The sequence below is a fragment of the Canis lupus genome, chromosome 13, assembly GCF_048164855.1.
Source record: "Canis lupus baileyi chromosome 13, mCanLup2.hap1, whole genome shotgun sequence".
NCBI lineage: Eukaryota > Metazoa > Chordata > Mammalia > Carnivora > Canidae > Canis > Canis lupus.
Window position 1 is genome coordinate 52,362,444 of NC_132850.1, and position 23,778 is coordinate 52,386,221.

Consider the following 23,778-nt stretch of genomic DNA (forward strand, 5'->3'; position numbering starts at 1 on the left):
AGTGTTTAAGGAAAGGAGCAGAACTGAAAATCAATTAAATCTAGTTCTCCTTTCTGCTTGCCTATTAACTTTTAGGGGCTGAGGTAGGAGGAATTAGGATTTAACTCTTGCTTTTTGACTCTTAAATATATCATTAACTTTACGTTGGTGTCATGTTACAACTGCATTGTACTAAGTATTCAATAAGCATGTTTAACAAATTGAATATTAATTAGTAGGGTTTTTTTTTAAAGGTTTTTATCTATTTATTTGAGAGAGAGTATGAGAGAGAACATGAGGGGAGTGGGGAGCAGCAGAGGCAGAGGAAGAAGCAGCCTTCCTGCTGAGTAGGAGCCTGACTCAGGGCTTGATCCCAGGACCCTGAGATCATGACCTGAGCCTAAGATAGATCTCAACCAACTGAGCCACCCAGACGCCCCAGTAGAGTTTGTTTCCTTTTAGAACTAATATGCCTTCAAGTCTGATGTTGATGATTGTTACTTAGTGTGCTGTGCATACTACTAAAACAAAATGAATTAAGAGTCAAAGTATAGGAAACATGAAGATGTAAATATACAAGCACATCACTGGTTGGAAGTTCTATATGTGTGTGTATACACACACACACACACACACACACACACACACTTTCTTCATTATCAAGTAAAAAGCCTGGAGGATGAGGACAGTCTGTTTGGTCTCACAAATATTGAAACCTAATTTTATCTCTTTTTCAAAGGATAGAAGATCCATTGGTAGTTGGCTCTTCAACTCTGTCTTCTTGTGACCTCTGAGCTCCCCAGCTTGTGGTGCATGCCACAGTGGCAAATGGCAATAGACCTGGTCCTGCCTCCAGGTGGACCAAAGCTCAGTTTCTCTCATCCACTTGAAGTTGATCCTCCTTCCTGCAAGCCTAAGGGCAGGAGTCCTTCTCATTTGTTTGTCCTTCCACCCTTCTCCCCATGTAACCCTGAGTAACAGTTAGCCTTTGGGTGGTGGCAGTCATAGCTTTTATGTATCTGAGTCCACTCTCCAAGCAGGTCTTGGAAGCAAGTCAACAAACCAAATTAATACAACTTTTTAAGGAAAGTTTGCCAATTTCCAGTTGTTTACAAGTCTTGATGGGGACTAACTTCCAAAATTAATAAGGCATGACACATGGCATGACACATTTCACAATTTGTACCCAAACAGATTTCATGGAGGTAAAGGTAATGAATTGACTGTGGTGAAATATCACATCTACCCTTACTGGAGCCAGGAATTATATGTGGAGTATACTGATAACCAAAAATTAATTTCCATGTCTTTTTGATGTTGATCCTGAAAGACTACAAAGTCAGAATGATAAAAGACCATTTATCTGGGCATTTAAACACCAGAAACATCCAGGGGTGCCTGGGTGGCTCAGTCAGTTAAGCATCCAACTCAATTTCAGCTCAGGTCATGATTTCAGCATCATGGGATAGAGCCCTGCATAGGGCTCCCCACTCAGCAGGGAGTCTCCTTGTCTTCCTCTCTCTCTGGCCCCCCCAAAATAAATAAATAAATCTTTAAAATAAAAAACTTTAGAAGCATCCAAACAATGAAATTGTTTTTAAAGGATTTTTTTCACCTAGTTTTTAAAAATCATGCCAGTGTAATAATTGAAGGACATTTACTCCAAGGAGCAGCAGTAAGTGGTAATGCTGTGATCTACCAGCTGCAAGTGACTGGTTGCAACAGCACAATCCACTGAATACAGGGTAAACTGGATCTCAGTGGACTGCGCCACTAATATCATGGCAGTCTTACTGTTCATGCCAAGTTGGGTTGTTCTTGGTTGTTCACGTGTTTTGGTAGGTACAAGCTATGCTAAGACATTGAGTTTCAATTATACTTATAACACATTACTTGCTAAAACACCATTTTCAATCACTGTGTTGTTTTAGAGTTAAGATAACTAAGTTCCAGAAACGTTTTTATTTTTTTAAAAGATTTTATTTATTCATTCATGAGAGACACAGAGAGACAGAGACAGAGACACAGGCAGAGAGAGAAGCAGACTCCATGCAGGGAGCCTGACGTGGGACTTGATCCCAGGACTCCGGGACCACGCCCTGAGCCGAAGGCAGATGCTCAACCACTGAGCCACCTAGGTGTCCCATGTTCCAGAAATGTTATTAATCCAAAATAGATTTTGGATAAATACTCTTCTCTTATTTCTATAAGGTTGTTCTTCAATTTCTGTTTTATTCAAACCAGTAACTCCCATGTTGCAAAACTGTCTTGAGAACAAACTGGGGTATTTAACACAGACCTGGTATACAATAGGTACTGAAAGTAAATGTGAGTTCCCTTCCTCTTCATATGCCTTGAAATGTAGGGGAAATGCATATAGGGGAAAAGTAATATTCATAGAATAAATAGCTGATACTTACTGAGCACTAACTTCTATGTAGACTCTGCTATATCCAGAGATTAGAAGATAGGTAAGGTGTAGTTCCAGAGCTCACTCTCTCATAGGAGAAGTGGATGTTCAAACCAGTAATTACTGCAGGGAGTGATAAGTACAACAGAAGTATATATAAACATTGATGGTAACTCAAAGGAGGGATGAATACCTTGCCTGAGTAAAAGAACTATCAGGAGAATTTTCAAAATAGAGGTGATGCATCAATTGAATCTCTAGCAAGAGAGAAAAGGATTGGATTCCAGGCAGAGGGAGGGCATGTATAAAGGCACAAAAGTTTAAGTTTAAACAGAGGAAGGAGAATAACTTAGACTCTTCAGAGGCCTAGAATGAGTGCATTTTAAATTCTTTAAGGAAGACTTGCTGAAAGAAAAGCCTGGAGCCAACAATGGTAGGAATTCCAGCTCCAATTGTATGCGTTGGAGTTGCTGGGCTTAAGTATGCCACGGTTGGTCATGGAGTCTCAGTGTATCCAGGGATCTAAGTTGGTTTGGATGCTCTAGTCACGGCATGGAGGTCCCAAAGATGGACCCACAGAGGCAGATGAGGGCCAGATCCTCTTGTACAAAACCCAGAAGGCTCCTTGTAATGGACTGAATGTTCGATTTCCTTCCCAAATTCATATGTTGAAACTCTGCACTTAATGTGGTAGTATTTGGAGATGAGGCTTTGGGGAGATAATTAGGGTTTGATGAAGTCATGAAGGATGGAGCCCTCAGTGATGGGATTTGTGCTCAGTCCAACTTGTTAGAAAGTAATTTTGGCTTTGATAGAATTCTGTTGGAGATTCTCTTGTAAAGATAGCTCTCTTTTTCTTTTTGCCTTTCTGTTTTTCTCTTCCTGTTCCTTTCTGATCAAGAGAAAAAGTTATCCCCTTATTTGTAGTTATCAGAGAATGCAATCACCACACCTGCTTCAAATTCCCTTGAGTGCAAAACCACTGTGGGTGAAGTTAGCATTCACATTATTGTTGCATGTAAGTGGAAGGAACGACTGTTATAAAGAAGTGGCCTGCACCTCATATTTTCTCTTGTTCTCTCTTTACCTTTTCTCTTCAAAAAACATGACTTTTATCAGGGAATATCTTCTTTGTTCATCTTGGGCTTAATTAAGCAAACTTTTATTTATTTATTTATTTATTTATTTATTTATTTATTTTTAAAGATTTTATTTATTTATTCGTAATAGACATAGAGAGAGAGAGAACAGCAGAGACACAGGCAGAGAGAGAAGCAGGCTCCTTGCTGGGAACCTACGTGGGACTCGATCCCGGGACTCTAGGATCGCGCCCTGGGCCAAAGGCAGGTGCTAAACCGCTGAACCACCCAGGGATCCCTAAGCAAAATTTTAGAGCAGCATAAAATGTCTATGCATATAAGAATTTTCCTTTAATAATATTGCAAATACTTTAGGCCAAACAATAAAAATAACAAGACACAACATCTTATTTCATAGTGTTTTTTTTTTCCAGTATGTTTTTAGACTCCCTATCTGAAGGAAGAGGTTTTACATTATAGTTTGAACTACTCTTAAAACTACATATTTAGGTAAGCAGTAAGTATTTTTCTCTTACTTGAAAAAAAATTAAATAACTTTTAATAATTAGATTACCTTTACCCACTCTGAAAAGACTTAGTTAAGGAGTAAGTAGTGTCCTTTCTTGTGTGGCTTCTATCATCAGTGGGAGACTCTCACCCGTGCCTCTAGGACTCTACATATTGTTAAGACCTCACTGATTCAGAAATCATGAAAAAACAAGAGTGAAATACAGAATATCTAAACAGCTGTTTATTTTTCTCACTCCCAGTGTTTGTGCCAACCCAATAACCATGTGAACATGTATAAAGCACACCTTAATGACTGGATTAAACATGGTCAGTAAGTAGTGTTGAAAATCTTTTCCTGCAGAGTACGTCTAACTCTTAGGCAGGTTATGCTCTCCTGATAATCTTGCTTACCTGGCAGTCTAAATAAATAGGTAAACAAAGGCAAGCTCGAATTACCAGAAATTGAGTTAATTGGGGAATAACAGCGGAATTACAATTCGGGAAACACAGGCTGTAGCAAGCTACAGGCCAGGCTGTTGAGGGTCTGGGGCAGGCTGGATCTCTGGGCCAGGAGTGCAAAGACGAGGAAGTCCAGCCAGCGTCCATGCAGTAAATTCACTTGGCAGATGTTCATTGGTTGGGAGATAGGACTTGGTCTTCTATAATGCAGGCATTAATAGGAAATCCATCACTTGGTTCTTAAATTCTGTTCTTCTGAGGGTGTGTGAGATTCTTCATCTCATATCCCCCAGTTCCATTTTATTTTATTTTATTGTTTTATTTTATTTTTAAAGATTTTATTTATTTATTCATGAGAGACACAGAGAGGCAGAGACATAGGCAGAGGGAGAAACAGGCCCCCTTGGGGAGCCTGATGCAGACCTTGATCCTAGGACCCTGGGATCACACCCTGAGCTGAAGGCAGACGCTCAACCACTGAGCCACCCAGGCGTCCCCCTCCAGTTCCATTTTAGCTTGAAATCCTTTCACACGCCATTTTCCTAGATTTGTTTTACAAATATAGCTCATAGGTATCTTTAGCTGAGGCTCAGTCATAACAATCAGTATGGAAGTGTGTCACATGAGGACCTGGCCAGCAAGACTGTCCTCCAGTGCAGTGTTGGTCACATGGCCCGGGGTGATGTCCTGGCAGGCTTGACACCCAGTCGTTCTCCAGCACACACTATTGGAAGCCATGTGCCAGGGCGGTCTATGTGCTGCGTTGCGTCATCACTGGGGTGTGACCCTGCCCCTGTGGGGTTTACAGGTTGGTGGGGAAGCAGCTCTAACCAAGCAAGCAAACAGATATGTATGTCATTACAAATGGTGACAGTTAAAAAAATTTAAAAATTAAAAAAAATTAAAAAGAAAACGGTGACAGTTGTCATGAAGGATTCAACTACGGTGGAGTGCTAGGTAACAAAGGGGGGGGGCACCCACGTAGGATCGCAGGGACAAGGAAGGCCTCAGAGAGGAGGCAGCATTTGGGCAGAGAGCTAAGGAAACGGGCAGCCTTGTGGTAGGAGGTCGGGGGTGGGGGAGCAGGCCAAGTACCCAGAAAGCTGGCGCCTTTCTCATGAAGACTCAGTGATGTTGCCATTTACTAACAAGAGGCCGCCTCTATCTGGATGTAAGATCTCAGAATTTGCACTTACTGGGCCAGCTGAGTCTTAAAAGGCCAGGAACAGTGGAGAGAGAATGATGGAGGGAAGAGCAGGATCCAGAGGCCACAGGAAGACTGGATAAAGGTCCCCGAATGCTGCTAGGAAAGCCCTGACTATTTGATCAAATAGAGAAACAGAAATAAAACCTGGTTTTATAATAAATAAGCTTTGTGGGCAAGTCTAAATTAAGGCCGGATTCTTTCACTTCCATTTCTGGGGACAAACAAACATGTGTTAATAGCTTTTTAAAAATAGAATGGAAATTCTCCTGAGGCCCGCCAGGGAACAGGAAGGAGAAGGGCCTGAAGGCCCTGGCCACCCGATGCCAACAACATCAACGCAGGTCTTTTCAGTAACTCCTTGTACTTCTCTCACTCTACCCTCCTCTCAGATTTGACCAGGGTGAAAGGCTTCGTAGGCAATCTGTACAACTGCTTAATGACTTCCAGTCTTCTGTGTTTATTTTGGTGTCGGATTTTTATTGTCAAGGTCATTCTAAAGATCTGCAGCTTCCAAACTAGGCAAAGTTGGTCATTTATGTCCTGTATCTTTTTTTTTCCTCTCCATTCCCTGGAGTCCGCCTTCTCTGTGAATCCCCCTCTAACAGGATGTCGTGGTTTATTTTTTCCCTGCCCTTTGCCATGTGGATGGCCAGAGTCTTAACCTTTTAGTCCTCTCATGCTTTGTGGTGGATTCCTGTTTCTCTGCTATCTTGGGAACTCCTGCCATTGGATGTGGTATTTTCGTATCCATATACTCTAAACCATTAGCTCTTCAGACCAGCTGTGGTACGAGGGCCCTTTGTTATTCCTCAGTATGGTTTTCTTTTCTCATCTTAGCAAGACCTGTGCTTGTATTTCCAGTCATTTCTTTTGAACCGTCCTACAGAACTAATGCAGTCATAATGAACTCCACACAGCCAGCAAAGACCACCAGCTCCCCAGGCCCACCTGGGAAGAAGGGCAGTGGGGCAGATGGAGAGAGGTACACAGTCAGGCCTGAGTCTGTGTCAGTCTTTGCTACCTGCTAGTTATATGGCACTGGGGGGTCTCGTCACCTCCCCAGACTTGTTTGTCTGTAAGATGGTGGTCAGACGGGATATGGCCACAGAGGTCCAGGTGTTCTGAAGAGATGCATGAGGGGTGGGTGGAGGTGGGGAAGACAGAAAAATGAGAGGTGAGCATGTTGGCAGGGCCCCCAGGACCAAGGCCAGTGTTTTGGAGAATGTATCTTGTAGCTTTCAAACCAGGAGACTGTATCATCTCTATGGTTCTTTGGAACTTTAAATACCTCAGGCGGTATGAAGGGATGGGAATCTTGTGCCTTCCTGCTTCCAGTCACTGCTTCCCTGTCAGGGCAAGAAGGGAAGGGGTTAGGAGCCAGCCTGGGAGCTGGGGTTGTGAACTGAGCCTCATGGGATTAAAAAGTGATGGAGCTTATGCTCTTGATTCTGGTTGTTGGTCTGAGACTGAAGATCCATATGGCAGTGGGGTGGCTCATATCCCTTTAGAGAGTACCAGCGCCTTTGAACTTAGGCTTGTGGTCTTTCTTGATGGGGCGGGAAAGAACATTGGGTTCCTTCCCGTTGGGTATATCCTGGCCAAGGTCCCTTGCCAGATCCCAGCTTCTCACTTTCTCCTTTCTCAAAAAGTCCTGCCTTCTCTCTACATCAGAGAGTAGTTAAAACAAAGAGGCAATTCTGTAGGGAGCCAGCAGATTATCTATGACTCACACTATATTATTCATCTGTGCCTGGGCTATGTTCTTTCCAGAGGAGAATCCCACTGAGTTAGAGGACGTGATTAGGACATCTGACCTTGTGGACTGCTCAACACTTCAGACAGGTTGGGTTAGCAGACTCGTTATCTGGTAGGGAGATCAAGACGCGGATAACATAGATTTTTTAAAGATGTACAAGAGGAGATTTGATTCTTGGAATAGCTTTATAAGAAAGCCTTTACATCTCCTTTGAGTCAAGGGAAAGAAGTTTAATTATTAATTGCAATGTGTCTGGAATATGGCTTTTTTATGGCATTAGAGAAAGAATTCCTGACCTGTGAGGAATTTGATATGAATTAGAGAGTAAAAATTTTCCTGACCTGTAGTGGGGAGTAAAGCAAAATGTCCTATTTGCATTCACAGATAGCTAGAAGGTAGGAGAGGAGACAAGGAAAGAAGGAATTAGGAATTACATGGCATTATCTGCCATGTATTTGACTATCTTACAGCTCAATTATTTGCAATCTGATTTCCACAGTGGTGGGACTTGTCTTGTTTTCTGGCAGTTTCCTCCTACCCTCCTAAAATTTCCCCTATCCTTCACTCACGGTATATTGTGTCTTCTTTCATCCTCTGTGTGTAAAACTTAGGGATGTTGTGACCTTCCATGATGTTTCTTACGCCTGGATTTCTCTGTGAATAGCACTGAGAAGTGAGGTACAGTTTTTCCACCTGCGGGGAACAGCTTGCCTCTGTCTACAGAACACAGGGTGATCCTGCATCTAAGGAAATGATTGTTCTTTCCATTTCTTGTGTACAAATAAATTGTAGATATTGTAGGTATTGGTTATTTAATTATTTTTGTGCACAAATAAATTATAGTTAGTTTTTCTTTTATGAGATTTTTTTGGTTGTTGTCCTTGGATTAGTTTATAAACTTGTTAAAGTTCATCTGGCTGTGTCATAATATTCAGACTCTGAATTAGGGTATAGTGGACCCATTCCTCTTAAAGCAAAATCCATAAAAGCAAGTGCCAGCCACCTCATTAGGTTTGATTAGGGTGGGCAGACCATGGCCTGAGTCTCAAATCTGCCCCACTGCCTGTTTTTTTTACAGCCTGTTAGTTAAGAACAGTTTCTACATTTTAAAAAATATGTATGTATGTATGTATTTATTTGTAAGTAATAGGGCTTGAACTCATGACTCTGAGATCAAGACCTGAGCTTAGATCAACAGACACTTAACTGTCTGAGTCACCCAGGTGTCCCAGTTTCTACATTTTTAAATGCTGGTGGTGGTGGTGGTGGGGGGGATTAAAAGAAAAATAATATTCTATGACGTGAAATTTCTATAAAATTTATGTTTTTATACATTTTTATTGGAACACAGCAACATTCCTTTGTGTGTTGTCTATGACTGCCTTCACACAACAATACTGTTGGCAGTTGTGACATGCTGTATGGCTTGCAGAATCTAAAATGTTCAGCAATGGGCCATTTGGAGCTAAAGTTTGCCAACCACTAGGCTTGCTAATTAGAACATTAGTTGACTCTTCTGAGCTAGGCACTGTGCTAAACCACTTCCAGGCATTGTCTTATTTAATCCTCATGACAACCCTACAAATATCACCCACCATAGAACACCTTCCCAGGGGATCCCTGGGTGGCTCGGCGGTTTGGCGCCTGCCTTTGGCCCAGGGCGCGATCCTGGAGTCCCGGGATCGAGTCCCGCATCGGGCTCCCTGCATGGAGCCTGCTTCTCCCTCTGCCTGTGTCTCTGCCTCTCTCTCTCTCTCTGTGTCTATCATAAATAAATAAATCTTTAAAAAAAAAAAAAAAGAACACCTTCCCAGTTGGGAGCAACACCTATGAGCATCTTTGGCAGGCCTCAGGTGGAGGCCACAGATAAAAATTGCTTACTTGAGATCAAATCTATTTTTTAATCTAATTTATTATTTGGGATTTATGTCTATGTCTCTCTCATGAGTATGCATAAGTTCCTTAAAGATAGTGACCTAATGCCAGTGCAGTATCCAGCTCATAGTAGAAGCTAAATTAAAAGCTTGCTGAACAAAGTAAGTGGGTAGGGAGCAGAGAGAGAACAGGAGAAATGGGGAAGAAGAGAGATGGGAAGAGGAAAAACACTATTAAGGAAGAATTGGGGTGCACTCATCATTGGCCCCCTGGCCATGGATGGTACACTTGGCACCAAGGTGGCTTACTGCATGCCAGGGCTTACAGGTGTCGGTAGGACACCCTGGGCCCAAAAGGCCCAACCAGACCCATGTACATACCCCCTCCTATAATTTTAGCTCCTATAATTTTGCCCCTGCTCCCCTTCCCTCTGGTCTTCCTGTGACATCCTGGTGTCCAGCCCAGACACACTGCCAACCCTTGAGGTAGAGAGCTAGGCAAGGCAGTATTTGCATTAACACATGTCCATTCAGAGGAGGACATGAGAGCAAGGCCTCCCATTCTTGTGTCCAGAGATGATGACTGTCCTCATGGGATAAAATTTTGACTCTGGAAAGGTACCACAAGGAACCATTTTTTGTCTTATCTTTCCAAGAAGGCTGCTGACTCTCAAGGCAAGAAGCTGGCCAGTGAGGACTCACTTCCACTGGCAGATGAACAGCACAAAGTAGCAGACCTTGTTTCTCATAAGAACAAGGGGCAGGTCCCCGGGCTGGTTTGGGATTAGGAGTTAGTGTGAAGACTCACCAGGAGCAACAAAGTAGCGCTCCAGCCTCTTACTCAACTGTGTCAAGCCAGCTAAGTGGGTGAGAAGGCCAGGGGAGGCTGTGTCCAGCTGAGGGTGATAACAGTGTATAGATTTATCTTTTCTGATTTTGCAGGACTCGACCCACTCTCATTTATTGATTTACTTCACTTGGCAGAAGAAAATAACTAAAGGGGAATAGCATATCATCTAGTCTATTTGTTCATCCTCCAAAATAAATGCTTATTGAGTCCCTATGTGAGCCAGGTTCTAGGAATACAAAAGTAAATCATTAGTCATTCCTAAAAGAACTCAGAAACCTAGTAGTGCCAATACTACTAGTGCTAGTACTGTAGTAATACAGGTATTGACTGCCTACTATATCTCTTCATAGACGAAACCATTTAATTATCACAATTATGCTGTGAAGTAGGTTATTGTCCCCCTTACATGGATGTGGAAATTGAGGCACAGAGAGGTTAAGTTACTCAAAAGTCCTAAGTGGCAGAGCCAGGATTCAAATCCACCCTGACGCTCGGGCCCAAACTCTACCATGCACCACACAGCTTCAGATTTTAGTACTGAGACTGTGTTAAGCACCGTGCTAAGACACGTGGATACTATACCATTTAACCATCAGGACAGCCTTACAATATTTTACAAATGGGCTTACAGGGGCAATGAGCAACCTGAATACAGAGCAAATACAGACGAGGCTCCAGAGCCTCTTCCTTAGTTATCGCATCATGGTGGTTAGATTCTAATACTGGGAGGTGTGCCCAGGGTGCGACCGTGCCACATATCCTGCTTAGGAAAATACTTCCAGGGAGCCTGGGTGGCTCCCGGTTGAGCGCCTGCCTTCGGCCCAGGGCGTGATCCTGGGGCCCCGGGATCGAGTCCCATCCACATCGGGCTCCCCGCAGGGAGCCTGCTTCTCCCTCTGCCTGTGTCTCTGCCTCTCTGTGTGTGTCTCTCGTGGATAAATAAATAAAATCTTAAAAAAAAAAAAAAAAAAAAAGGAAAATACTCTGGCCGGATTACATGTATGGGGGAGGCCTTCAGCGGTGACGCCAAGTTCCGTGCTCGTCCTACCTCTGTCCGCCCAAGCGCCCAGACTCCTACGTTAGCATCACCGCCCGGGCTGGAGCACCGAGCTCTAGGCCTGTGAACGCGGGCTTGCAGGCGTGTTGGGGAGGCCCCTCCCCAGGATCGCGCTCCCGGGTCACGTGGGCGCTGGAGGCCGGAGGGCGGGAGAGCCGCAGTCCCGGGAAATGAGAAAGGGCCACAGGCGGGGCCCCCACACTGTTGGGGGGTGCAGCCAGGGCGGTCCCCGGTCCCCGGTCCCCACGGCTCGCAGCCGTTATCGCTGCCACCGCAAGCTCGCCCCGCTCGCCCCCTGGGCTCTCCCATCGCCAGCACTTGCATCAGTTACTTTACCGAGCTGTCCTGTCGCCCGGTGAGAAATGAGGTCAGAAAAAGGAAGCGTACAGAGAAGGGGGTTAAAGATCCAGGATAGAAGCAGAGGCGTGGACACCGGGTGGGGGGGAAGGCCCGCGGCGGCTGGGCCGCGGGGGCGGGGCTCGGCGCCCGGGGGCGGGGCTCGGCGCCCGGGGGCGGGGCCTGTTGCCGTAGAAACCGCCGGCGGCGGCGACCCGCCCGGAGAAGGCTCTCCCCGCGCCGTGGGGCCTGGGAAGCCCGGGCCGCCTCACCTAGGAGTAGAGTCCAAGCCGCGGCGTCATCTGGTCGGCAGAGAGGAACATTTCTCGGGGTCCCTGTGCACTACCTGCTGGTGTGCGCACAACCCGCTGTACGGGGTAGAGAGGAGGCAATGGGCAGAGGGGAGGCGGCGCCCAGCAAGGCTGAGTCGCTGCGCACCCGCGTCGGCCTCGGCGGGCTCCCCGGGCGCCCCTCGGGGCCCTGCCCCCCAGGCTCTGGTGCGAGCCCGGCCTCAGCCCGCCCGGCACCGACTCCAGCTCCATCCCAGCCTGCTAGTGCCAGCCCCCCGCCCCCCCCCCACCCCCCCGCACTGATTAATTAAACACGGTAAGCCACGAAGCACGCAGGACCTTGGCACCGCCTATCATTCAGCTGTCCGGATGAAAAGTGTGATCGTGAACCCCCGCAGAAGGGAAGAACGTCAGTGTGGACATTAATGTAATTAGGGACCCAGGGAAGACGGGGAGGTTCTCTTCCTGGCAAACTCAGGACAGAGTCAGCTCTGAATTATCCAGGCCAGACGATGGCACAAAGGTGGTTTTTGTTTCGGGGCTTTTGCTTTTTATGTTTGCTATTGTCAGAGCAAGACAAAGAATAAGAAGGGGTAGGGGTGGCGCTGGGAAGTTTGATAGTTCGATGGATGGCAGACCCTTGTGATTTGCTTCAGGCTTCTCTGTAAAGGACATGTTCAGGCTGAGAAGGGGCTTGGGAAGATCACTGGGAAGGAGCTCAGACTGGGTAGACCAGCAGCACAGCTGTGGGTGTGGGTTCCAGCTGCAGGTGTGGGTTCCAGCTGCCAATCAGACGCAAAGGGCACAGTTTTATTTTATTTTATTTTTTAAAAGATTATTTATTTATTTATTAGAGAGAGGGAGAGAGAGAGAGAGAGTCAGTCAGGCAGAGGGAGAAGCAGGCTCCATGCAGGGAGCCTGACGTGGGACTTGATCTAGGGTCTCCAGGATCACACCCTGGGTGGAAGGTGGCGCTAAACCACTAAGCCACCAGGGCTGCCCAAAAGGCACAGTTTTAATCTAATTTTGTGGTTAGGAAACATTGGCATAGAATACAGGCCAAGAGATATGGCATCTTTATGCCATTGGAGACCTAGAAACTTCATTTTCCCCATTACCAACTTACGGTGTATGTACCAGGGATGAGAGCCAAGGTGTGTGCGGGTCATACCCCTTTCCCCCTCCAATCTTTCATGTCATCCTGCTTATGTAGCACCTCACGGTCTAACTGGTGCACACCACAAATGAAGCACACATCACATTCCCTGTTTATCTTAACCCTACTGTCTTCAAGGGAGCACTGTTGTGGGCAAACCAGGTCATTCTCAGGCAGGTCTGCATCAGGCCAGGCCTCAGGTTAACCTTTTACCCATGGTAGGTGTTGTGGGTTGAATGATGTACCTCAGAAAGAGAGGCTGAAGTCCCAAACACTGTACCTGTGAATGTGACCTTACTTGGAAATAGGGTCTTTGCAGATGTAATCAAGTTATGATGAGGTCATACTGCATGTGAGAGGGCCCTAATCTGATAAGACAAGGATCCTTTAAGAGGAAAAAGGAAGACAGGGAGGGAAGTGCCATGTGAAGACACAGAGACAAACATGGAGAAGACAAACCTATAAGAATGGTTAGAGACTGGAGTGATGCCCCTACAAGCCGAGGTAGCCTGAGACTACTGGAAACTGGAAGAGACAAGGATCTTCTGCTAAAGTCTTTGGAGGGAGCTTGACCCTAGGAGCTCCAGTTCACCTTTACTACACAATTGCCACTCTACTGGCCACATAACCTTTCTTTTCTTTTCTTTTCCTTTCCTTTTCCTTCTTTTTCTTCCTTCCTTTTCTTTCTTTCTTTCTCTCTCTTTCTTTCTTTCTTTCTTTCTTTCTTTCTTTCTTTCTTTCTTTCTCTCTCTCTCTCTCTCTCTCTCTTTCTTTCTTTCTTTCTTTCTTTCTTTCTCTCTCTTTCTTTTTTCTGAGAGAGGAAGGGAGAGAGTGCTGTGTGTGGGGTGGGAGGGGCAGAGGGAGAGAATCTTCAGCAGGCTCCACACCCAGCATAGAGCCCCATCTCATGACCCTGAAATCATGACCCGAGCCAAATCAGGAGTGGCTCACTTAACCGACTAAGCCACCAGGTGCTCCATGTATCCTTTCTGAATCTCAGTTTCCACTATGATAATAATAATGCCTCCTGTGTTTCCAGATCAACATTGCAGATCAAACAGAAAGTGTATTATAAAGGTGTTTTCTAAATTATAAACCACCAATCAGGGTGCCTGGTGGCTCAGTCAGTTGAGCACCTGACTCTTGATTTCAACTCAAGTCATGGTCTCAGGGATCAGGCCCCACATCAGGCTCCACTACACCTACTGGGGAGTCTGCTTGGGAATTCTTTCTTCCTCTCCCTCTGCCTCTGCCCTTCCCCTGCTCACGCTGTCTCTCTCTAAAATAAATAATCTTTAAAAAATTTATTAAAAACACCAATCAGATATGAAGAATTCCCTCTCCCTAATGCTCCAACTATTTTCCAATTCTGAGGTGAACATTTACCTTTATATCATGTTATGTCACTCATTCACTTCTAGAAGGACTTTTGTCATTCTGTATCTGCTTATTGGGCACCTACTATGTGATGGGCACTGCACTAGGAGCTGGGGAGTTAGGTAAAAATTTGGAGCCATCAATAATTTTCAGCAAAGAATGCTGTGGAGCACATAGGACTGACACTCAATCTAGACTGGGGATGGGAGGGGTTGGGATTGGAGAAGGAGTCAGAATTTTTTTTTTAACTTTTTTTTTTTTTTTTAAGATTTATTTATTCATTCAGAGAGAGAGAGGCAGAGACACAGGCAGGAAGGCAGGGCTCCATGCAGGAAGCCCGACGCGGGAGTGGATCCGGGGTCTCCAGGATCACGCCCTGGGCTGCAGGCGGCGCTAAACCGCTGTGCCACCAGGGCTGCCCCGAGAAATTTTTTTATTTAAGTGAATGGTGTCTTTGCTGAGTTCTGAAGAATTCAGTGAAGTTAAACAGGGGAAGGAGTCAGGAAAGGATAAGAGCATTCCTGGGAGAACAAATGGAATGTGAGCTTAGAGATTCCTGTTTCTTAAAGGGAGTGCTATTAGTAATTTGAGGGGACAAATGTACTCATATGAGACTCTCCCATGTATTGGAAGGTGTTTGGCATCCCGGTCCCCAAATGTCGGTAGTACCTGCCCGCTCCCCCAGCACACAATCAACATAACAGCCAAAAATGCCCCTTCACATTTCCAAATGCGTACCCCACCACTTCATGGAGAGGTTGGGGACGGTATCATTTCCTGGTTGACAGCCACTGCTAAAAAATGCATGGTGGCATGTCTTGGAACTAGAATATGACTGGGGAGGACAGAGGTGGAGAAAAATGAGGAAGGCAGAGGCCAGATCATAAATGACCTTGTATGTCATCCTAAGGAGTTTACTTTCTAGAAAAAAATTTCCTTGATCAGGGATAGGTAGGCTGTATCTAAAGGGCTTTGGATTGAGCCTGGCACATAATACATGGTCAGTACATTTTGGATCTCTGTCTCGGAGGATTGTATCAAATCCAAATAAGTTAGCACATGTTCTGTTCATTTCATATTGACTATCTGTATACTTCCTGAGTACATCATGGTCAAAGTGACTGATGACAGGTAACTCACTAATGTATGTTCAACTGGAGGGAAATGGTGGGGAGGGGCAAGACAGCTCCAGGAAGTCAGTGACAGCAGCCTCTTTCCTGTGCAGCAGACTCCATCCCAAGAACTTGGGGTGCTTCTCTGCTCTCACAGCCTTACAGTCTGACTGTGTGAGGCCTCAGTACAAGCAAACTCCAACTCGGAAGGAACCTGTGCCATGGTATACCAACAGCCACTACCACCACCATCCACCTGTAGCCAGGGAGTGCCAAGGAGAAGATGCTGTGGCCTCCTAACACATCCCATGGAAACCCAAGGCCCAGCTTATAAATAGTTGTATTTATTTGCCAACACATGCACTAAAAATGAGGCTGCATTTTCCTATAATAAACAATGTTATGTTTGTTAGATTGCAGACTGAGCCCTCCAAACCCATTTACCCATACAGTATTTAAGCCATAGTGATGAAGGCGTTTGGAACCCAACTGTCCTATGTAACGCTGTTTCCAAGAAAGAGATATTCCCAATTCTGGGTGAAAGATCAGAAATACATATGACCCCCATTTATTCTATCCTATGACCCCCATTTATTCTGTCTTCACCCAAGGCTCTAGCCACACTGAACTATGCTCTCAATTACTGTGAGCCATCTCTTGCCTCCAAGCCTATGCATGTGCTGTGCTCTATGCCTGTAATGTACCCCACGCTTCCCTGCCCCACTGTGTCCTTCCCGTGAGCTCCCAGAGACTCCACTTCTTCTTCCTGTCAAAGTACTTACCACTCGGTGTAGCAACTGTCTGATCTTAACCTTCCTGAGGGCTGAGATCCTCAATGCCTACTCAGTGCCTGACCCACTGGACATGCAATAAATATTCATTGGAATGAATGATTGAATAAACGAACCTTCTGTGAGTACGAGCCCAGCAATAAGATCAAGGATCTCCTTCTTTTCTACCATCTTCTGAGAACACAGGCCTTCTCCAGTTGTATGCCCCAGTTTGGGTTGAGTGGAGGAAGAGGAGAGAGGCCAGGAGATGTGCTGGGGGAGAGGTCAGCATTCAGTGAATTTGGCCTCAGAAAGGGCCAGCAACAGCATGAGTGAGAAGAGGGATTCCCACCAGACATACAGGTCAGGCTCCTTTGTGATGGACTCTTGGGAAAAGGACATGGTAAAATGGAGTGAGGGTAGCCTGCTTGTCGTTTTAGGAGTCAGTTCTAATTAAATTGTTAACTTTTTTTTTAAAAGATTTTATTTATTTATTTATTAGAGACAGACAGAGAGAGAGAGGCAGAGACACAGGCAGAGGGAGAAGCAGGCTTCATGCAGGGAGCCTGACATGGGACTCGATCCTGGGGCCCCAGGATCACGCCCTGGGCTGAAGGCGGTGCTAAACCGCTGAGCCACCCGGGCTGCCCCTAAATTGTAAACTTTTAAAACAGAACATATGTCCACCCAACACCTGTACAGAGATGTTTTTAGCAGCATTATCCATAATAGCCAAAAAGTGGAAACAACCCAAGTGACAATCAGCTGGTAGATGGATAATCAAAATGCACTATCTCCATACAATCTACCATAAAAAGGTTGAAAAAGGAACAGAATACTGATACATGCTACCATATGGATGAACATTGAAAACATGCTAGGTGAAAAAAGCCAGATACCTAAGACCACATATTATATGAGTCTATTCATGTCTGGGATCTATAGAGGGAACCATAGAAACAGGGTAGATTAGTGGTTGCTTAAGACTCTGGGCAGTGGGTCAGGAATCCCTGGGTGGCTCAGCCGTTTAGCACCTGCCTTCCACCGAGGGCATGATCCTGGGGTCCCGGGATCGAGTCCCACATCGCACTCCCTGCATGGAGCCTGTTTCTCCCTCAGTCTCTCTCCCTCTCTGTGTCTCTTATGAATAAATAAATAAAATCTTAAAAAAAAAAAAGGCACAAGAGTTCCTTTCTGAGATGATGAAAATGTTCTAAAATTGGCTGTGATGATGTTTGCCCGCATCCGTGAATATACTAAACGCCATTGACTTATACAGTTTAAATGAGTGAATTGTATGTTATGTGAATTATATTTAAGTAAAGTTGTTAAAAAAAAACACAAAACTTTTTTTAAAGATTTATTTATTAATTTTAAAGAGAGAGAGAGGGAGTACATGAGCAAAGGAGGGGCAGAGGGACAGGATCTCAAGCAGACTCACCGCTGAGCAGGGAGCACCAACGTGGGGCCCCATCCCACTACCCTGAGATCATGACCTGAGCTGAAATCAGGAGTCAGACTCAAAACTGAGCCACCCAGGCAGCCCACAAAACTAAACTTCTAAAAGCAGGGTCTTAACCTGGGCTTTTGAGATACCACCTAAAATAACATGGCAACATTGGCGTGTCCTGCCTCTGTCAGTTTCACTGGGCGCTCTATGACCCACTCCCCCAAAGGTAATCCTAACTGGTCCATAGAGCTGAGTGCCCCATTACAGGGCTCAATGCAATGCCTGACTGCATGCAAAGAATGTGATGAATATTAATGTAATCAATATGAGAATTAACAATTTTATTATTAAATAAAATGTTTAGTGTCCACTTTAAAACTAATAACTAACCAAAATATAGAATGCAGTATGGAGGGACTCCTGGGTGGTGTAGCGGTTGAGTGTCTGTCTTAGGTTCAGGGCCTGATCCCTGGAGACCTCTGCCTGTAGTCTGCCTCTCTCTCTGTCTCTCTCTCTGTGTGTCTCTATCTCTCATAAATAAATAAAATCTTAGGCAGCCCTGGTGGCTTAGAGGTTTAGTGCTGCCTTTGGCCCAGGGTGGGATCCTGGAGACCCAGGCCCAGGTCCCACATCAGGCTCCCTGCGTGGAGCCTGCTTCTCCCTCTGCCTGTGTCTCTGCCCCCCCCCCCATGCCTCTCATGAATAAATAAATAAAATCTATAAATAAATTAATTAAATAAAATCTTTTTAAAAATGCAGTATGGTTCTCTGCCCCTAGTGCTGTAGAAAAGGGAAAGATTGTAAATTCCATTCCCATATCTAAGTTTTTTAAAATTTTTTTTTTTAAGATTTTATTTATTTATTCATGAGAGACACATGGCAGAGGGAGAAGCAGGCTCCAAGCAGGGAGCCCCATGTGGGACTTGGTCCCAGGACTCCAGGATCATGCCCTGGGCTGAAGGCAGGAGCTTAACCACTAAACCACCCAGGGATCCCCCTAAGTTTTTTAAATTCTAAGGTATTATTTGTAAGATGGGGATCTGATTGTTTTTATATGGCTATTTGATCATTTTTATGTTATTAAAGCCTTTTAAAAATAAGTTGAGCCACCTAATAGGGAATCAAGCTATGTACCTATGTAAGGTGTGTCAAGTTCCTCAGCCCTTAACTGCGCAAGTTCCCAAGGTCAGAAAAACAACAGGTTCTGTTCACCCCCTGAAGCAAATAAATGTACCATGGGATTTTTGTCCGAATGATCAGAACCACGAACGGCAGAGGAATGTCGCTTGCATTATGGAAACAGGTGCTGGGGCTTCCCTAACTTAGGGAAGTCCGCGTGCCTCGCACACGCACTCTGGACACACCTGTGATTTTGAGCTGGGGTTTCGGGTGCCTCGGTTCCCTTCTGGAATCCGCCCCCCCCCCCGCGGGCCCCTGGGCTGCCAGCACAGCCTCTCTGACTTGCGGGCGGGCGCGGCCGGACCCCCCCCCCCCCCCCCCCAGGCCGCCGGGCGGGCCCAGGTGTCGGGCCGCGCAGCTGACTGCTGACTCAGAGCGCGAGGGCCGCCCGCGAATCTCCTTGCAGCTCGCTGCTGCATCCCCATCCCACAATCCCTTGCTGGGTTTGCTGCAGTCTTTTCAACAGACGCTGAGTGCGAAAAAGATGTCCTGGAAGATAAAGATTGATTGGTCTGGATGCCGAAAGGGGTCTCCCACTTGTTAATGACCCAGAAACATTCCTGCCGACTTTGCGGGGCCTCCTCTCTTTCCGTCCGTTGGTCTGCTCCTCGGCCCTGTTCCTGAGCTGGCGCATCACCACACGGAGCAGAAGATATGCGGGGCTTCTGATGATGGCTGCACTGCATGGTAGGGGATTTTAACCAGTCTCTTTGCATGGTGGTGCTTCCAAACTTGGGAGGTTAGCGGAATGTGCATTGTTCTTTTGGATTGCCGCGGAGCTGCAGCGACAGGCTTGGGAGGATTTGAGTCTTTGCCTCGTTGATTAGTCTGTCCGCAGAAATGGGTAGGTCCGAAAGGTTCCGAATTGCCCAGCGTTACGCCAGGTGGATAACTGATGTCTCTTGCTCTCTCTATTCTGGCTTTTTCTCTCTCTTTTTCCACCCTCCTCTCTTGGTGATGCTGCATGCATGCTCTGTTAACTAGCAGAGGGAGACCCACTCTTTGCTTAAACAAAGGCACCAAATTCAGAATAGGGAGAAAGTCATGCAAGATTTTCTTCTCAAGTTCCTGATGTGATCTGACTACATTTTTGTTTTTACCAGTCTTCCATTTTAATGTGTATTCGGCTTATTTTAAATAGAAGATTCCCTCCCCCCGGCCCCCCACTCCAACCCACCCACCCACCCAGCATTTTTCCGGTGGGTGCGAGGAAGGGGATGAAATATTTGAGTCGCCCGATTCCTTCCTCCATCCCCCAGGGCGGAGGAGAATGTGCGATTCGACCCTTCCCCCACCCGATCCTCTGTCGGAGAACCCTGGGGTTGAGTGCCACGGTTCCCAGTTACCATTGGAAACCCATTCATTCATAATGCATGACTCCAACCTCTGAATCCTGAATGCCATTGATGATCAGCAAATATGCAGACGATGATTTGTTTTTATTTTATTTTTTTGACATTTTCCCCTGCTTTTGAAGTAGACTCAAATCTGGGTGGAGTTCAATGGTAGCTTTACATGGAAAAAAAAAAAAAAATCCTTGGGTTGGACCTTGGGTTTGCTTCCTGAAACAGTGGATATGATTTTTCTGACAGCTTTCTCTACTAGCCTGCCCCACCCTGTCATTATTCCTTATTTTGGGAGGATAGGAAAGCAAGTAGGAAAGCTATTTATTTGAAGCTAAATACTGAATGTTAATAAGTGGATTTCTGAACCAAAAGGCAAAATATGTCTGTCTTAAGATAGATTCGGTGTCATTGCTTTAAGGAGCAGACCTGGATTCAGAATGAAGCATTTTAAAAATGATTAGTTTGTTTCTTTGGCTTAGATCGTATTACTGTGATTTTCTCCCTCATGAATAAAATTGTTAGAGGTTTTTGTTCATTTTTTTTTTTAGATTAGAATATGTAAGGAGAGACATTGTTTGTCCAGATCCTCAAAATGATTTCTTAAGTATTGGGATTCAGTTCTGCCTAATGTGAACCTATTTTCTGGTGCCTTTCATTATTTTTTTAGGCAGATGCTTTAGCAGCACCATTCCTAACCCGCTGTAATGTTAAATAATGCACGCCCCTCCCGAGCAAGCACACAATGAGAAGTTTCATGTGTGCTGTGGTATGAGAAAGCAGCTTTTTGTTACAGAGATGTGAGTAGTGGCCTTTCCTAAACCTCTACGTATTTCTTTCCAGTTTTCTCCTAGAAAGACCCAAGTGATTTGCATTGGAAAGGTTAAAATAGGACTGAATGTACAAATGTTCTCTGATAGAATGTGCCTGTTTCAAGAAATATGAATGCAGGATATATATTCCTTTTTTTTCAGGATATATAGTCCATATATTTTAAAAATGAGAGTAAAATCTATACATATTTTTCACCATAGTTAATATTATAATCCTGAGATGACTTTTTTTTACACTTACATGATAAAAGCTTAGTGGATTTTCTTGCTTGTGAAATAAGTAAAAATACTCATTCTTTGTTTTACTAAGAATTGAAAATGCCCTTCATTTAGATACTTGGAGACATTAATTTCTCCAAACATATGGCTTTATCTATCTTTAAGTCAAAGAAATTATAAGTATGTAGCAATTAAAAACATTTAACCTGGATTTAATTTTTAAGACTTCCTTGTCATTCTTTTCATTACTTCTCTTTAAAACTAAGCCTTTAATGAAATATTTGTATGTATTATTGAAATGTATGGAAGAGAAATACTTTCAAACTTTAAAAAATTTGCTACCAAATTATTTATTCTCATAGTTTTTTTTTAATGTGACTGAATTACTTCTAATTATGGCATAATTCTAATTTGCACACACCTGTACTTTTTTTTTCTTCAAATGTCTGATGCCATCTGTGCCCTTTATATTACTTATGTAAGGGTTTTAGTGTCAGAATAGAATTTGTTCTATAATGGGGTTGGCTATTAGAGTTCTCTGAATATTATTATGTGCAGGTTATCTGAAAGTAACAGATCAGCTTTCCTCCTAGAATTTGGAGGTTTAGATTAAACCAGATACTGAAGAAAAAATGAGCCCAATGTAATTATTCAAACAGCACCATGGAAGGAATCTTCATTACTGCTGTCTGCATGCTGGTCTTTCTACCCTCTTCTATTTTAATCTCGTCTGCTTCGTGTTCTCAATCACCTCCATTTCCCCATTAAATGATTTTTATTCTTCTTCTGGAAAACGTTTTAAGGTAAACATTTATTCTAATCAGCAACAGAATTTAATAATGTACTTCTTATCTACCAGGGGCAAAGGAGGATTTGCTGCTGCGTGGGCCTATGCCTTGTGAGGTTCTGATGGAGAATGAATTTCTCATCTCCCTTCTTGCTAACCTCGCCCAACGCCCAGAGCTTAGGGCCTTGGCTTTGCTCTGCCTCTTTTGTGATCCCAGAACATGCAGCCTCCTGGTGGTCCCAAAGGAAGGCAAGGGAGGAGTTGGCAAGGTGATGGATGTGGAGAGAGGAGACCCCACCATCTTGACTGTCCCAGGGCACTGTAAGAGGAATGCCAATTAGCCTGACCACTTAACACTCCCATCACACAGACCTAGCCTTCTGCAACTTGGAAAACCCAAAGCAAATCTTAAGAATTGAATTATGTTGTAAGAGGTGAGGACGTCTCTGAAGAAGGCAATGGCAAACAGTTATCTGTACTAAGAGGTAGAGGACCTAGGCATAAAGACAAGTTGGGGGCTTGGCATAAATCAGCTTCCATATGGTAGAACCCGGCAACCAAGGGAAGCTGTCATACATCTGACCCTGGCAACAAGAACCTTTGAAAAGCTTAGGCACACCCCTGCCTGGAGACAGAAGTTAAAGTGGATGGCCTCCTGAATATACACCCACTCACCCCCAAACACAGGCATTCATGCACATATTGTCAGAAAAGATACTGCATCTGGCCTTCTAATTTACAAAATGGCCCATTTGGGATAGATACTTGATTTAACTAGAAATAGGTCACCTTGTTTTAATTTCACCGAAGATTGTCCTCTTTTCTTTCTTCTTCTGTACCAATGCAAGTTCAGTTTCAGGTGAATAAGAATATCCTCATAAATTTTGAAAATTAAAAATACTTTGTTTTGTGAATCATGTCTTAACCGATGTCTTGAGCTCCGGGTACCCCCTATCCTGGCAGGTAAAAAGAAAGTAAGTTACAGATAATCCTAATGGTTCAAGATTTCCTTTCTATAAACCTACCAGAAGATTTTTAATTTCTCGGGAAGGTGGTGTGTTAGCATGCCTGCACCATTGTCATTAGCCCAAGAACAGTGCCATTGTCATTAGCCCAAGAACAGTAAAAATGTATCATTGCTAATAAATAAAGCCAGCTCAGTGGCAACAAAGAGAAGCAGTAACCCACGAAGGGCCATAAAATTAAATAGAAATGGAATCTAGCGCCTTTAGGATGGTATATAATCAAATATGCTGCCTCGTACCCACAAATCACAGGCTAAAATTTTTTTTGTAAAGGAATCTTAACCTGTTTCCCGTGTTCCCTAGCCCCGCCAACAAGTTGTCACCAACTCTCTCCCCTTCTTCGCAAGAGGCGTGCTTTCAGCTTGTCATTTGTCTTCCACCCTCCTCCCACCCTGCTCTTCCTCACTCTGGTGTCAGCAATAAAAAGTTTGGATAGTTGTCTGATCTAAATGGTATAATCTGGGGTGGGAACTGTGGTCTCAACCCTAGAATTGTGGACATAGGCATTTTCATTTTCATTTGTTTCCTCTCCTCCTCTCAAGTTCTTTTCCACTTGGTTATAGTTTCCACCAAGTTCTGGGAGATTTGAGAACATGAGCCAGGAAAAATACCCAAGATGACATGAGGGAAGAAATTCTGGGATGGGGTTTTTCTGTGCCCAAGGATTTTGTTACGTGCTTATTGCATTGTTGTTACCCTCAAAAGCTGTGTAGCTGGCAC

At 44.6% G+C, this 23,778-nt stretch overlaps 1 protein-coding gene across 14 annotated transcripts in view; it reads left to right on the forward strand.

Moving 5' to 3' along the window:
* The window catches only part of TRIM2 (tripartite motif containing 2), a 169,709-nt gene that overhangs the window by 84,228 nt on the left and 61,703 nt on the right, over positions 1-23,778 (forward strand). For 2 of the 14 annotated variants that reach the window (XM_072773691.1, XM_072773692.1), the window contains exon 1: positions 19,266-19,538. The exons of the other annotated variants lie outside the window; for them this stretch is intronic. In XM_072773691.1, coding sequence (XP_072629792.1) covers positions 19,536-19,538 — 3 coding nt within the window. In that variant the 5' untranslated portion in view covers positions 19,266-19,535. Of the gene's footprint in view, positions 1-19,265; positions 19,539-23,778 lie in introns of those variants that run through there. 14 annotated transcript variants of the gene reach the window in all.